The sequence below is a fragment of the Chelonoidis abingdonii genome, chromosome 7, assembly GCF_003597395.2.
Source record: "Chelonoidis abingdonii isolate Lonesome George chromosome 7, CheloAbing_2.0, whole genome shotgun sequence".
NCBI classification, from domain to species: domain Eukaryota; kingdom Metazoa; phylum Chordata; order Testudines; family Testudinidae; genus Chelonoidis; species Chelonoidis abingdonii.
Genome location: NC_133775.1, coordinates 105,256,479 through 105,270,258, shown reverse-complemented (window position 1 = coordinate 105,270,258; position 13,780 = coordinate 105,256,479). Strand labels below are relative to the sequence as shown.

Below are 13,780 nucleotides of genomic sequence, written 5' to 3'. Positions count from 1 at the left end.
CAGGTACTGAAACTGCCCCAGCTCTGTCAGCTGCTCCCAGATGCTCCAGAAACAGAGCCTTTGGTCAGGTAGAACCTGAGAAGCTAGTGACTGTTCTGACTGCTCTTCACCCCCTTGAAGTACTCTCTGCCTGAGCGTCCCCCTGGTCTGAGAATGCAGATGTGGGGGTGGGGGGTCGCTATTCTACTAAGTGCAGACAGGTCTTAGTAGGTCAGAGTGCATCTGTTTCTCCCGTTTGGAGACGTGGTGTCATAACTCCCTCAGGCCACAGAAAGCACGAGTCTTAACATCTAGGCTTGATGCCTTGCTGTGGGCCTCCATGCACCTTGTGCAAGCTCCCCATATGCTTAGACGTGATTCTGCCTGGGGAGATCAGGGCTGGAATAGCAGAAGGCGCTGCTGGCCAGGATGGCGGTCCATTGGCAGAATTATGTGCTGTGGGGGGTCAGGGGGTTCACTCAGTGGCTGTCTATCACTGCTGTCTCTCATTGGTCCCTTCTGGCCATGCAATCTTTGTGATCAACTAGTCTGGCCTTCTATCTAACACAGGCCATAGAACTTCTGCAAAATAATTCCTAGAGCAGAGCTTTGTCAGTAACATCCCATCTTAATTTTAAAATGGTCAGTGGTGGGGAATCCGTCCCAATGGTCAGTTACTCTCACTGTTAAAAATTGACGCCCATTTCCTGTCTGAATTTGTCTAGCTTTGGCTTCCAGCTGTTGGATCGTGTTAGACCTGCTAGATTGAGGAGCCCATTATTAAATATTTGTTCCCCGTGTAGGTACTGATAGACTGGGATCCAGTACTTTCTCTTTCACGAGCGCTGCTGGTTGTGGAAATGATTTGCCCTGTTTTACCTGTAGTGCACTGGAGGCCTTTGCAACATGTGCAGGATAAGATTATGCGCTCCAAAGTTGTAAATGGAGGGACTGGACCTGCAGACTTTCTCCTGGGCCTCTAATCCATCGTAGTGGACTTTGTTGGAATCCAGTCCTGGTTAGCGAAATACATCCACTGAGACCAGGGAAGGTGCACAGAGCTGTCACAGTGTGTTCTAACTAGCAGTTTAAACCTTGCTCTGGAGGAAAAGTCCCTTGCTAGGTCATGTTATTTATCTTCAAACAATCAGTGAGTTAATTGCTATTCTGGTTGCAGATCCTGTCAGGTGGCAATTGTCATCTGGAAAGTCCCTGATCCCACTGACAGGTTATGTAAACTTGGAAGCAGCTCTGTGCCTCAGGCCAGGGGGCTTCACGTTTTCAGAGCATAGACTAGAGCTTTCCTGTCCCACAAAACTTTGACATACAGTATTGAGAAAATTCCCTGTCCCAAACTGGGATGAAAAATCAAAATCTTTAAAATTTTTACCAGTGGAAAACCTGGAAAAAAAAGTTGTTTCAAAGAACAAAGATCAAAATTGAACGTCTCTCCTCCTCCCCCCCTTTTTAATGTAAATGTACTAAAATTTCAAAACAAAAAGTTATTTTGTTTAAAACTTGTGAAACTTCCTGTTTAGAAAATGTTAAAATGTCCATTTAGACAATCTCAAAACTTTTTTCTTTTCCCAGTTTTATGAGTCGGGAGATGTGCTGAATCCAGCCCCTGTTGCGTGAACAGATTTGATTTTGATGAACTGGCATTTTGGGGGTAAAAAAACCAAAACGGTTTGTCAAAGAATTCTTGATCAGCTCTAGAGTGGAACTTGTGGTAATAACAGTGATTCTCAGGTAGTCACTCCATCCTGTTTCATAACATCCATGTGGTAAGCCATTGCTTACCTGGAAAAGTAATTAGGGAAGTACTGAATGTAATTTAGCAGCCTTTGAATGCCATGTAGCAGCTGGCAGAGGTGTTCCTGGAGCTTAAAGGAGGAGTGTTTCACTTAACTGCAGCAGAAAGCTAGCCAGGGTTTTTTGTTTTTTGTTTGTTTTGTGGCTTAATAGATAGATGTCCTGGTGTCAGCTGTTGTCTCTCTTCTCCATCTTGCCCACCACTACCTGAGTCTTTGCACATGGCTGAGCCACATCCAGGTACTTAGGCCCAGCAAATAACTTAGTGGTTTCCCGGGCCTTTTGTTTCTGGTTTAACTGGTTAACACAGACTGTTTTTTTCCACCTGGGAATATGTCTCGGTTGGGCCATGGAATGTATCCAGGAGGCACCTGGGGCCAAAAATGCTATTTAACGAACTATTGGGCTTATCTGAGATGTCTCACAGCCCGATCTGTGGCTCTGTGTTGACACGGTCATCATCTAGTGAATTGCAGAAGATGGGTCTAATAGGGTGGAGCCCAACACAGTTTGATTTTGCAACACAGACAGGACTAAGCTGTGTGTTTGGGAGCTGGTTGAAGGCGGTTTTGTTTACTTGTAATGAAAAAAACTTGGCCATTTTCTGGCAATGGAAATATTCATGTTAAACATTCTGCTCTTTCTCAATTTTTTACAAATTTTTCATGGAGACTTTTTCCCCCTTACCTTTCGGTTTCCCTTTGTGAGGTTTTCATTTTGGGGGTTCTGTGGGGCAGTTTTCTCTCTGTTCTGTTTGCGCTGACAGGTTTACTCGATCTGTTTAGTCATGTGGCAGGAATCTTGTCAAAAGTGACAAAAAATCATTTTAGAAAATGTCACTTTAAAAAAAAATCCTTGGAACATTTCTTTACCAAAAAAAATCTTGACCTGTTAAACTGTGATGAAAACAACTTCCACGGCTCTCGTGATTTTTTTTCAAAAGATGTTTTAACCAGCTCTAGTGTTAACCATATGGCCAAATAGCAGGAGAGCCCAGCAGCTCCAAGGAGGAAGGGGAGATGACCAAGCCTGATCAAGTGGAATGAGTCTGCGGTGAAATGACTTTGGGGGAGGTGGGGAAGGAGATTGGAGCAAAGGGCCAGTCAGCACCGGGAAATGAATGCCCTGAGTGGGTTTTAGCCCACGAGAGCTTATACTCAAATAAATGTGTTAGTCTCAGGTGCCACAAGTACTTCTCATTCTTAGGACTAACGTGTATCACTCAGAAGCTTCAAAAGATAATTGCAGTAAACCATCTTGGGGCTGGTCTGCTCACAGGTGTCTCACTCATTTAATGATATCAGTTTCTGAACTGATCTAGTTAAATTGGTACAAAAACTGTGCGTAGAGCAGCTCTGCTCTTGTCCTGCAGATGTTCTCTGTAAGGGAAAGGTGTGCAAACTCAGTGCTTGGGGTCCAAAATAACCGGAATTTCTTAATGTGAGTAAATGCAATTGAGAGGGAATAACATGGTCTCCTCTCTCCTGATACGCTGCCCATGGCTGTAGCTTGCGTGACGTTAATGGTGAGAGATGACAGGGGGTGCAGGAAAAGAATCTGCTGTGGTGCCAGTGATGCTGCCAGATGGCTTTTAACATCGGTGGGGCACTTGTGCATGCTGGGGACAGGGCGAAAGGAAGGGGCGAGACAGGCTTTGTCCATGAGCAGGGGCTGCCAGTCGGTGCCCAGTCCTGTGGCTGAGCCACACCCAGCAATGGAGACAAGCATGCTCATTGTTGTTGAACTGAAGCAGGCTTCAAGTACAGGTCTGCAAGGAGTCCGGGGAGTGCAGTACCCACTGTAACACATGCAGCCACCCACCCACCTCTTGTGAAATTTACATATAGCTGTTGTGAGCTGCAGGACAACTGGAGATAGCTGCATATGGCAGCTGCTGGAACCCAAATGCTGGTGAGCTCTGGGATAGGGCTCGAGGTACCCCAGGGCTGTTCTCGCACTGCAAGGGGCTCAGGTCGGGAAGGGTGACGTTGTGATTTGTTGCCTTTCAGGGATGGCTGGTTGGGAGGTAGATGATTAAGCTGCAGACATGGAAGGGAAAGGACCCTACCGCATCTACGACCCTGGTGGGGGGACACAGGAAGAGGCGGCCGCAGCCTTTGAGCGGCTGGTGGAGGAGAACACCCGGCTGAAGGAGAAGATGCAGGGGATAAAGTCTCTAGGTAATTGTTGTGGTGCTGGACTTGTGTCGGGGGGGGGGAGGGTGGGATTTCATTTATCCTTCCCCTTTCTGAAGAGTCCAATTCCTCCCTGTGGCAGACCCTTGCCTTGCAGCCTTGATGCTGCATCCAAAAGAGCATGGTGCTCTCACTGCTTCATCAGCTAGAGAGGTGCTACAGAGTGACACCCCTCTGTTTCCTCACCCCAGGGTGCACTTTCTGGCTCTGCAACACTCCCTAGCGGGGGCATGGGAAAGTGGGACTATACATTCAATGTGTAGTCCCTCTCAACCTTTCCTGAACATGCCCTGGATGACTGATACCCAAGGGGTGATTCCTTGCCTGGGAAACCCCTCCAGGTATGAATTGTGCCATTTTGCAGTGAGTGGCACAGCTGTGCATACTGGGAGTGGGCATTAGCCTGTCACTGAGAAGGCAACGCAAAGCTCTTTGGTCCCTGTAAAATCTGTTGTGGTGCTGGCAGGATCTTGTGGCTTGTGCACAGGGGCGTGCAGATGGACTGAGACACCTGTTGTTTTTTGTCGCCTATGGAAAGGCTCGTGGTCTGTGCTAAATGGATGGGTTGCTATGCTTGCTGTGCTGATGCGTGGCTGAGAATTAAGTATCTTAAATGTGCTCAGCTCCTCTAGCATCCTTCGGTGATGTACTGCAGGAGCTGTGATCCAACTAGCTTTTAAATAAGGCTATGCTCGTGTTCAGCTATCACCTGAAACTCCCCACCCCTAATCCGTTTCCCCTCTTGCTGTAATGGGACCTGATGATACTTAGTTCACCTCCATTGCTGGCTTCTGAGCTGCAAATGTAGGGGAACCTCTTGACTCTGTGGACCCAAATAATGCAGAATAAGGCCTGGTCCATACTTAAAAATTAAATCAACCTAGCTACATCGCTCAGAGCTGTGAAAAATGTCGCCTTCTGAGTGCTGGGGTTAGGTCGGCCTAATTCCTGGTGTAGACTCAGTGAAGATGACAGAATGCCGCTGCAGTGTCGACGTACCAGTAACATCTCAGAGTTCACAGGCAGCAGAAGACTATGATGCACCATTCTTAGATGCCTGACAAGATGCACGAGTGTGGGAAAAGATTAGATCTTATTGTACTACCCAATGGAGATTAAAGGCTTTGGAAAGGGGACCCTCCTGGCCCATGGTGAGGTTTTCTGGCTTAAGATCAGAGCTTTTAAAAACTGGGGAGGACATATGAATATATAATCTCCCCTGTAAGATGTGCTGTCCTTGATGTTTCCATGCTAGAGAAGCAACAACTGTAGTTCCGGTTTGGGATTATTTGCTTGGGAAGAATTATTTCTGTCGTGTGATGTTTCCATTTCTCCTGGTCGTGAAATACAAGTGGGGGAGGGGATTTTTGCAGGCTGGCATGGGGAACTGGCCTCTGGGGCATGGCAGCTATATACTAGGGAAGGAGTGTAAATACCAGGAAATATGAACTCCTCTGTTTACTGTATACACCAGGAGAACTGCTGGAAGAGTCCCAAATGGAAGCATCAAAGCTGCGGCAGAAGGTGGAGGACCTTGTGAAAGACAATGAGATGCTAAGGACATCTTCCTCTTTCGACAAACTGCCTGAAATAACAGGTACGAAGGTGAGAGGCTCGCCCAGGGAGAGCCCTCCAGTCCAGATTCAGGAATCGAATATAAAGTATTTGTCTGAGCAGGTTCACACTTGGCTGGATTTTATAGTGATTTTTATGGGGAGAGAAGGTCAGAGCAAGGTTTAGCAAGTCGCATCTGGCCTGCCCATTACCCTTCCCTAGTGTACATATGTTAGGGATAGTGTCCCTACCCTCTGTTTGCCAGGAGCTGGGAATGGGCAACAGGGGATAGATTACTTGATGATGACCTGCCCTGTTCATTCCCTCTGGGGCACCTGGCACTGGCCATTGTCAGAAGAGAGGATACTGGGCTAGAGGGACCTTTGGTCTGACCTAGTATGGCTGTTCTTGTGTTCTCAATGTAACAGCCTGTGGCAGCATTTTAAAATGCGTATGCAGACGGTTGGTGCCCCGTGGTCCAGGAGTCCTGTGTACAAAAAGGCTGCACCCTGCCTTCTTGCAAGGAAGTGATTCCTAACCTATGGAATGGCCAATGAAAAGTGAAGAGCAAAGTTAAGTGTCCTAATGAAAAGAGCTGGCTGTTGGCCTTCTTTTATATTGAGATTTGCCTGCAGCTAGTCTGCCTTCTCCAGCTCCTGCTCCCTTCTGAGGACAATACGTTGAGTGCTGCTGTAATTCGTGCATGTTTCAGATAAGCCATGAAAACTTGAGGTCCTGTCTGATTTCTGTGGACATCAAACCTTCCCTGGTGTGCTCAATAAGAGTGGGGACTTACTCTTGTTGGCTAAAATTTCCTTCCCTGCAGAACCAGCGAGTACCTTAATGTAGACAAGCCTCCTGCAGCCAGGCCCGTTTCTAGAACCGTTTTTTAGGTAAAGCTGCTTAATGCAAGTCTAATCGAAGGAGCGATTCAAAATGGCTGTGGCTGCCGGAGAGTTGTCTACACCAGGGCTCACACAAAGTCAGCTGAACTGGTGTTAGAACCAATAGGAATCCTTGTGAATTCCCACATAGGCGTAGTTTGACTTCTATATTGTAGAGGGGAGAAGCTCCAGTCAGGTCAATGACGTCGCATGTGGTGGGGGGGCAAATTCTGCAAAGAGAATATCTAAGCCCTGGACCTGATCTTTCAGGATAGCGATGTGAAGCGTCCGAACAGGGGAACTTCCAGCTGCTTTACCTGACAAAGCTGACTGACCAGAAGCAAACGCCTGGGAGTTAATACACACAGTCTGTGTTTGCACGGCATGCAGGGCATTACCTGAGCCACTTCCTCACAGAGCAGCCACTGGCAAGAGCCAGGAGAAGGGTTTACAAGTGTGGTGCTTAGCCCTGGAAGCCGTTCCTCCAGGCCTGTTAGTCTGTTGCTGCTGGTTAGACGGGAGGAAACCAGTCCATACTCTGACCTCTCTCTGCAGCCTGTTGATGTTACAAGACTCTCTTGTTTTGTAGCTGGGGGGAGGGATCGGAGAGGGGCCAGCTGACTAACATTTGTTGCCAGTGCAGAATTTCACCCAGTGGAAGCCTGAATTCCCTTTCCCCTTCCAGGGAATGGGTTGGAGGTTTCTGTCCTGTTGCACTACCTGGAAATCATTGTTCTCTGTGACTTCTTAGCCTGTCTGGTCTCTGCCTCGTCACTGCTGTCCCGTTTACCATGCCAAGCTCTGAAACATTCACAGCTGTGGCGTCCTCTCCCTTTTACAGGAGGTGATCCAGAGCCATACCTGTCCCCTGCGGGTCCAGGCAAAGCTGAGAAGGAGCCAGATACAGAAGCTCCGAAGCCTCCATCCACTGTAAGTCTGATGAAAAGGAGGCATTTGACCTTTAACCCTTAGCAGTCCAGGGCCTGAAATTATCAGGCAATTAAAAAAAAATGTATCTATTCTGAGGCTTAAGGAAACAGACATGTTGGAAGGGGCTAGAATTCCTGCCTGACTGGGGTGGGTTCTCTGGTTTGTTTCCCACATCAGTGATTAAATGGACTAAGTCTTTAGACTAGCACGTAATTGCAACAGCTGCTCTGCATTGTAGCATTAGAATGCAGCGCCAGCCACTGTTACTTAAGCCCGTTTGCTTTCCCTTCAAGGGCTTCCATCCCAACTCTGACCCCTGTAGACACAGGACTTGCTTTCTGTTTGTGGGGAAACCTGTCTGTCCTAGGAGCCCCAGTCACTAGATTCTAGTCCCCAAACCTAGAGGATCATCTTTACAATGCATAGAGCGGCTTAAAGAGCTGACTCGCTGGCCCAAACCACCTCTGTTGTACTAGAGCTAATGGCATTAAGCTAGCTGACAGAACGGGGAAATGTCTCCCTTCCCTGCTGCCCCTATAATCTCCGTCCTTTGCTGTGATGGAGCACTGCGGGATTTGCTTTCCCTGCGTGAGGGCCTGACTCCTCCTGTCCCTTTGCAGGGATCCTCCTCAGAGTTCGAAATTGTATCTGGTGAGGACAAGAGGTTTTCCCAGGAGAGCAGGAAGTCGGTGAGTTATCCTGCCAGCTCAGTTCCCTGCGGGGAAGCTCGTTTGGGGCTTGAGACAGGGCCATAAGTACACCACTGGGGCACGGCATGTCCACGGACAGGCGGTGGGGACTCTGTGAGATGGGCAAGGCTGTTTGTGGTGGTTTGTTCTTCTTGAATGGGAATGGAGGCCAGGTAAGTGGCGGATGATCAGGGGCAGTAGCTAGGGAAAGAGCGCTGATTCCCAGCATGTCTAGGTGAGTAGCAAGGCCAGAGCAGCAGCCAGCCAATTCTCCCTGCGCCCACTTCCCCGTCACCTCACCCCATTTCAGTCCCTGGCCTGATGCACGAGGGCTGTGGCATGCACACAGGAACCACCGCACGATTGCTCCCCTTGGCCGATTTTCCTGGACACGGTCAGGAAGATCAGAAGGGGGAAGTAGGAGGCTGCTGCAGAAGGGCCTTTTCCCTCACTTATGCAAATAGGCGGTGCCGGTGACTTCCCTCTGGCGGGCGCCTTGCGCTCTGGGCAGCTGGGCGTTCAGCCAGGAGGGCAGGCCATCGGCCTGGGAAACTGGGTGCCTCAGGGCTGAGGAAAGGGGCTGTAAAGTCCTGAGTGGCGCAATCTGGTGCTGCACGTTTCATAACCCTTTCAGTCTCTGCGCAACTTGACAATTGCTCGGTTATCTCCCCCCCACACACACACTGCCCCCCTGCCACACACACAGTCAATGGGATTTTTGCACCCACCCTGGTCTGTTTAGGATCCTCCTGTCCCCCTGTTAATTATCCCTGTAAAAACTACCATAGGACTCAGCATGGCTAGCAGGCTCTACTCAGCAGGTGCCCACTGCTGGCACAGCAGAGCTTGTCGGGCAGGGTCCTGACTGAGACCCATTGGGTAGCCTGCACTCAGCCTGCCTGTGGTAAGCTTGGCTGTATCCCTGACAGGACTCTCAGGGGAGTTCATCCCTTGAGAGCATTGCCAGTCACTGCCTCCCAGCCCTTCTTCCGCCCTGAGCAGGCTGGTGCTGTCGGCGGTGTTGTTTTTCTGGGAGTCTGGCTGCAGTGTGTAGGAGGGTGAGCAGCATTCAAGCTGATTCAGACTAGGAGCTGAACTGCTGAGGAAGGGGCGCTCGCCGCCTAGCATCCACTTACTGCCTGTACGCAGCCCTTGTGTGTCAGCCTGTGTTTGGGTTCCCAGAGCCTGGCCTTGTCCCGCATCTGTTCTGCGGGGAGCATATCTAAAGGGGGGAATCCTTCCCACCCTGCCTGCACTGTGGTGGAGTGAGTCACTGCACACTTTGCTCTCTGCCCAGACCACTGGGAATAGCTTCTTGTTGGATAAAAACAACTGCAGTACCAGGTCCCAGAAACACATGCTGCTCCACTGGGACAGATCCTCGGGTTAGTGCAAGGCCCAGCCCACGCACACATTTGCACCAGTTTCACTAAAGAGTGTGACTTATAGTGGTTTAATTAATCCAGTGCAGCTTTGTGTGTGGATGCTCTGAAATCAGCTTATAGCCATCTGGCTTCCACCTGTCCATTGAGAGGTGCCAGCTCAACCCATTTAAACCCCATAGGGAAACTCACCCAGTTTTAAGAGAAACTGGTGCAACCCGTGTGTGTAGAGAGAAACCAGGAGCAGGCGAGAGGGCGGCTGGTGCATGTGTGGCAGACACTTGAGGTGGGGTGATGCAAAGTCAGAAGCATGTTATGTTGCTAGTTGGTGCTGGGATTGGAATAGCAGGGAGCTACTCCCCGAGCCACCCTGCTCTGTTCCTATCTGTAGCAGCTTCCTCTGGCAGACGCTGGGAATGGGGTTCGCTCCAGTAACTTTACTGGTTGGTGTTGTCTTATCCAGTTTTCTCTTGCCTCTGATCATCAGCAGGGGGCTTTACAGCTGACCTCTGTGCTGCCTGGCTGGGCACATACAGAGGCTGCCAGGTGCGGTGTGCCCGGACGGGGTGCCCTCCTCAGCAGCATTGCTATCGGTGATAAAAGCTGATGGGGCCAGAAAGCCACAGAGCTGAGGACGGCCTGTGGTTTGTGAAGCTGGGGGATGTTGCTTTTTCGTGTTCCCCTTTATGAGTCAGCCACGGGACGCGTGAGAGGTGGATACGGACTCCTGCAACTCTGGGATTTCCCGGGGCCATGGGGGCAAAAGGACGGGGGGCGGGGCATCAGTCAGGCAGCCCAGGGAGTGGTGCTAGGCTCCCAGCAGGTGAAGGCTCACAAGACTTGGCGTGGGAGGAGCCCCGTTCTTGGTGGACTGGCTGGGTGGCACGCAGGGTGAGACCTGTTCCCTCTTGGGAGTCATGGTTCCAGAAGGTGTCTTCAGTCTCCTAGGTAACCAAATAGTTAAATACCCGCAATAGGTTAGGGCAAGTCAGGGCTCAGTAACTGAATGGTGCAGCTGGGAGTTCTGTCAACATGTACGTAAGTACGTGGGTGTGCGGGGTGACACATGCCGGCAGGTGTGCCTGGCCACGATAAATACAGCCTGGTCCAATCTCAGCTAGCGTCTGACATGGGACCTGGATCCCCACATGCCCTGGGGTTACTGGGAGCAGGACCACTGCAGAGACAAAGCCCAGCGGAAGAGAGGAATTACGTGGTAGAGGCAAGAGAGGGGGCTGCCCCCAGCTTAGCTTGGAGAAGCAGTGGAGGGCTGCGGGAAGGTACGAGGAGCTGCAGAGAAGAAGGGCCTCGTGCCGGCAGTGGACAGAGGGGAAACAGATGAGACAAGTTCTGAGTGAGGCTGCAGCGAGTTCTTGGGGTCCAGCTCCCATACGGAATCAGGTAGCACAAGCTGAACTTGTTCAGTGTGTAGCTCAGAAGTGGCACCTTCTGGCACTTCCCAGCTAGGTGCAGGGTGAGGAGAGTCGCTGCCCATGGGGGTCCATTTGCTTAATAGTCCCCCAAGAGGCCGGGCAGTGGAGAATCCAGGTTCAGTGGTCTCACTGGACTCTGGCATTTGATTGGCGCCCACAGACAGAGCAGGGTTGTCTACCCGAGTCATCTGGGCGAGCTCTCCTATGCTCCAAGATTCCTCTTTTATCTCAGGGCTACCCACAATATGTCTCCGGGGGGGGCGGGGGGCCTGTCCTTGAATGAAGACACTCCCCTGTGTGGGGAAAAACCTGCACCGGGCTGGTTCAGATCTCACTGGCAGGTCACGAGTGTGTTCTGGACGCTCTGGGCTCTGGCTGGCCAGTGAGGGCAGGATGGGACTGGTGCTTGCCAGCGTTGCCTGTGTGGGATGGGTAACAGAGAGAGAAGCCAGGAGATCCTAGAACTCTGGTAGACGCTTGGGTTTCACTGGAGTGTCTTTTGGGATGTAGATGAGCACTGTTGTCTAGAGACACAGGAGCCACAAGAGGGCACTGGAGGCTCAGAGTCCTGCGTGGAGGGAGACACTGTTCCTTCAGCAGGGAGAAACAAGGATTAGGTCTAGAAAGGAGGACCCCGGGGTGAGCCCCAGTAAATCCCCTGCCCTGTGCTGATGCCTGATTTGGGTTCTGTTTAGGGAGTTGAGTTGGCCCCACATTCATTCGCCGCTCGGCATCTCAGCAGGAGGATGAGCACCAGTTCTCGGAGGCTTCTGGCTTTGGCTGGTATCTTCTGCCCGCCGGAAGGGCCTTGCTAAGCTACCTTCACTCCCATTACCCAAATGCTTTGTTAAGGAGCGCTCGCCTGGCAGGGCCGAGGTGGGGCTAACTCCGCGCTTGAGAGCCCTGGCTGGAAGGTGCTGCTGACATGCCGAGAGAGGTTGAACTCTATGACACTGGCTGAGTGACTGGCCACCTCCTCCTTTGCACACCCCTGCTCTCCCTCAGCTCCATCGGTGCGAGGCTGCCGGGCTGACCTCTCTGACCGACTGCAATTCCTCTCCCAGGACGCAGAGCCGCAGAACGAGGACACTAACCTGATGCTGCACCTGCAGCGGCTGGAGAGCACCCTGAGCGTCTTCGCCGAGGAGCCGGACAAGAACCAGGTCTTGGCTCACCTGGGGCGCATGGCCCTGGAGTTTAACCGCCTGGCCTCCAAAGTGCACAAGAATGAGCAGAGGACGTCTGTTCTGCAGGTAGGGATGTTCCTTCTGCACACAGCAGAGAGGCCTGTGAGGTCTGTCCCCCGCTGGCATGCCGAGGAAACTTTCGTCCCGTTCACACACACCCCTCACTGTAAATGCTGCAGGGGCCTCTGCAAGGAAGCACTGCCTAGCTGTTTTTCTCCACGCTCTCCCTTTTCCTCTCCTCATTTCTTCCCCCTCCTCCACATCAATCCCTCCTTTGATCTCTTCTTCTCTGTGTCCCCATGCTCCCACCTCCCCCTGCTGTCTGTCTATGAGAAACTGCAGGCTCGTCTGTGTCCAGCCTGCTCTCGTCCAGCGTCCCCTTGTTACTTCCCTCCCACTTCTGGCCATGAACAAAGCACTAAGTGCCTGGGGCAAGGGGGAAATCTTCCTTCGTGGGCAGAGTGATTGTGTAATTGCTCATTACTGACATAGAATGACTTGCATCTTCCTCCAAAGCGCTGATGGCGGATGCTACTGAGGGACAGGCTGCTGGGTTAGCTGGACCATTGGTTCGGTTCCTAAGGTCCCTAGTAGGGTTGGCCACTTCAGGACCACCATTTGAAGCACTGAGGTCACATTCTGCCTGTGAGTGAGATGTGTAGTGCCCAAGGGATAGTGTATGTGTGCATCTCCCCTCCAGTAGCATTAGTGGAGGAGCAACCAAGCTGGGCATCAGGGTGCTGGGCAGGGGCCTGGCCTTGTTAAACCAAGGGGGTTCGGTCGCTGGAATGCCCTTTCCCTGTATGTCAAGGTGGCTGTGTGAAGCATGAGCCTAAAGCCACTTGTGTTCCTCTGGCAGACGCTGTGTGAGCAGCTGCGTAATGAGAACGAGGACCTGCGGGCAAAGCTGGAGAAGGATTTGGAGCAGAGGAACCAGGCTACGGAGAAGCTTAGGTGAGAGCAGGAGGGATGTTGGTTGGGCAAGACGCGTGGTTGGCTGGCTGGATCAGATGGAATTCGGCGTCTTTCCTGCCCTGATTGTTAACTTCTTCAAATGCTGGTTGCGGTATGAATCTTTGAGGGTCTCTCAGTCTGTGTTTCTGTTGTGCTCTTCCCGCCGCAAAGGTGTGAGAACCTGGAGCTGAAGAAGATGGTGATGATGAGCAACAAGGTGGGCGTGAAAGGGGACGGTGTGGAGAACGCTGGCCAGCAGCAGGTAGGAGCAGCCAAGACTTTTCCTCTTCCCAACTCCTATTTCTTGTGCCACGCCGCAGGGACAGCTCCCAGCCTTTGTAACAGTACCCTGATCACACCTTGGAATGGAGTCCCAAGTCCAGAGCGCCGTGTGATCTAGGAGAGTGCCTGGAAGCCCTCTTGGCAAGCCCCCCCTTTATCTTCAAAGCATCCCTTAACCCTTCCCAGGGCCCGATTCTCCCCATTTAACCCGGTGTTGCTGGGGTGGTGCCCCTGACTCCAGCAGTCACCCCTCTGTAGAAGGAAGCCTCCAGGGTGGGAAAACAGGTCCTAAGCTTGGAACAAGTGCAGTTATTTGTTTCTTTAAGAGGCTTGTTTTGGAGGGAGGAACACAAAACTACGGCAGAGCTCGGAGTCATTCTGCCATGCTCCCTGCAGCCTTGCTAAATGCCACTGGGTCAGTGTTGGCTACCAACTGCAGCAACAGAGAAGTCCAAAGCGGCAGAGCACGGCTGCTTCCCCACCCCCATCGCCAAGGGCT

At 51.5% G+C, this 13,780-nt stretch overlaps 1 protein-coding gene across 3 annotated transcripts in view; it reads left to right on the top strand.

Annotated features, from left to right (window-relative positions):
* The window catches only part of TNIP1 (TNFAIP3 interacting protein 1), a 43,919-nt gene that overhangs the window by 19,337 nt on the left and 10,802 nt on the right, over window positions 1-13,780 (top strand). For 2 of the 3 annotated variants that reach the window (XM_032771884.2, XM_032771866.2), the window contains exons 2-8: window positions 3,801-3,971; window positions 5,461-5,583; window positions 7,266-7,354; window positions 7,975-8,043; window positions 11,923-12,111; window positions 12,905-12,999; window positions 13,171-13,261. In XM_032771884.2, coding sequence (XP_032627775.1) covers window positions 3,839-3,971; window positions 5,461-5,583; window positions 7,266-7,354; window positions 7,975-8,043; window positions 11,923-12,111; window positions 12,905-12,999; window positions 13,171-13,261 — 789 coding nt within the window. In that variant the 5' untranslated portion in view covers window positions 3,801-3,838. Of the gene's footprint in view, window positions 1-811; window positions 998-3,800; window positions 3,972-5,460; window positions 5,584-7,265; window positions 7,355-7,974; window positions 8,044-11,922; window positions 12,112-12,904; window positions 13,000-13,170; window positions 13,262-13,780 lie in introns of those variants that run through there. The other variant, XM_032771877.2, reaches the window with a different exon arrangement.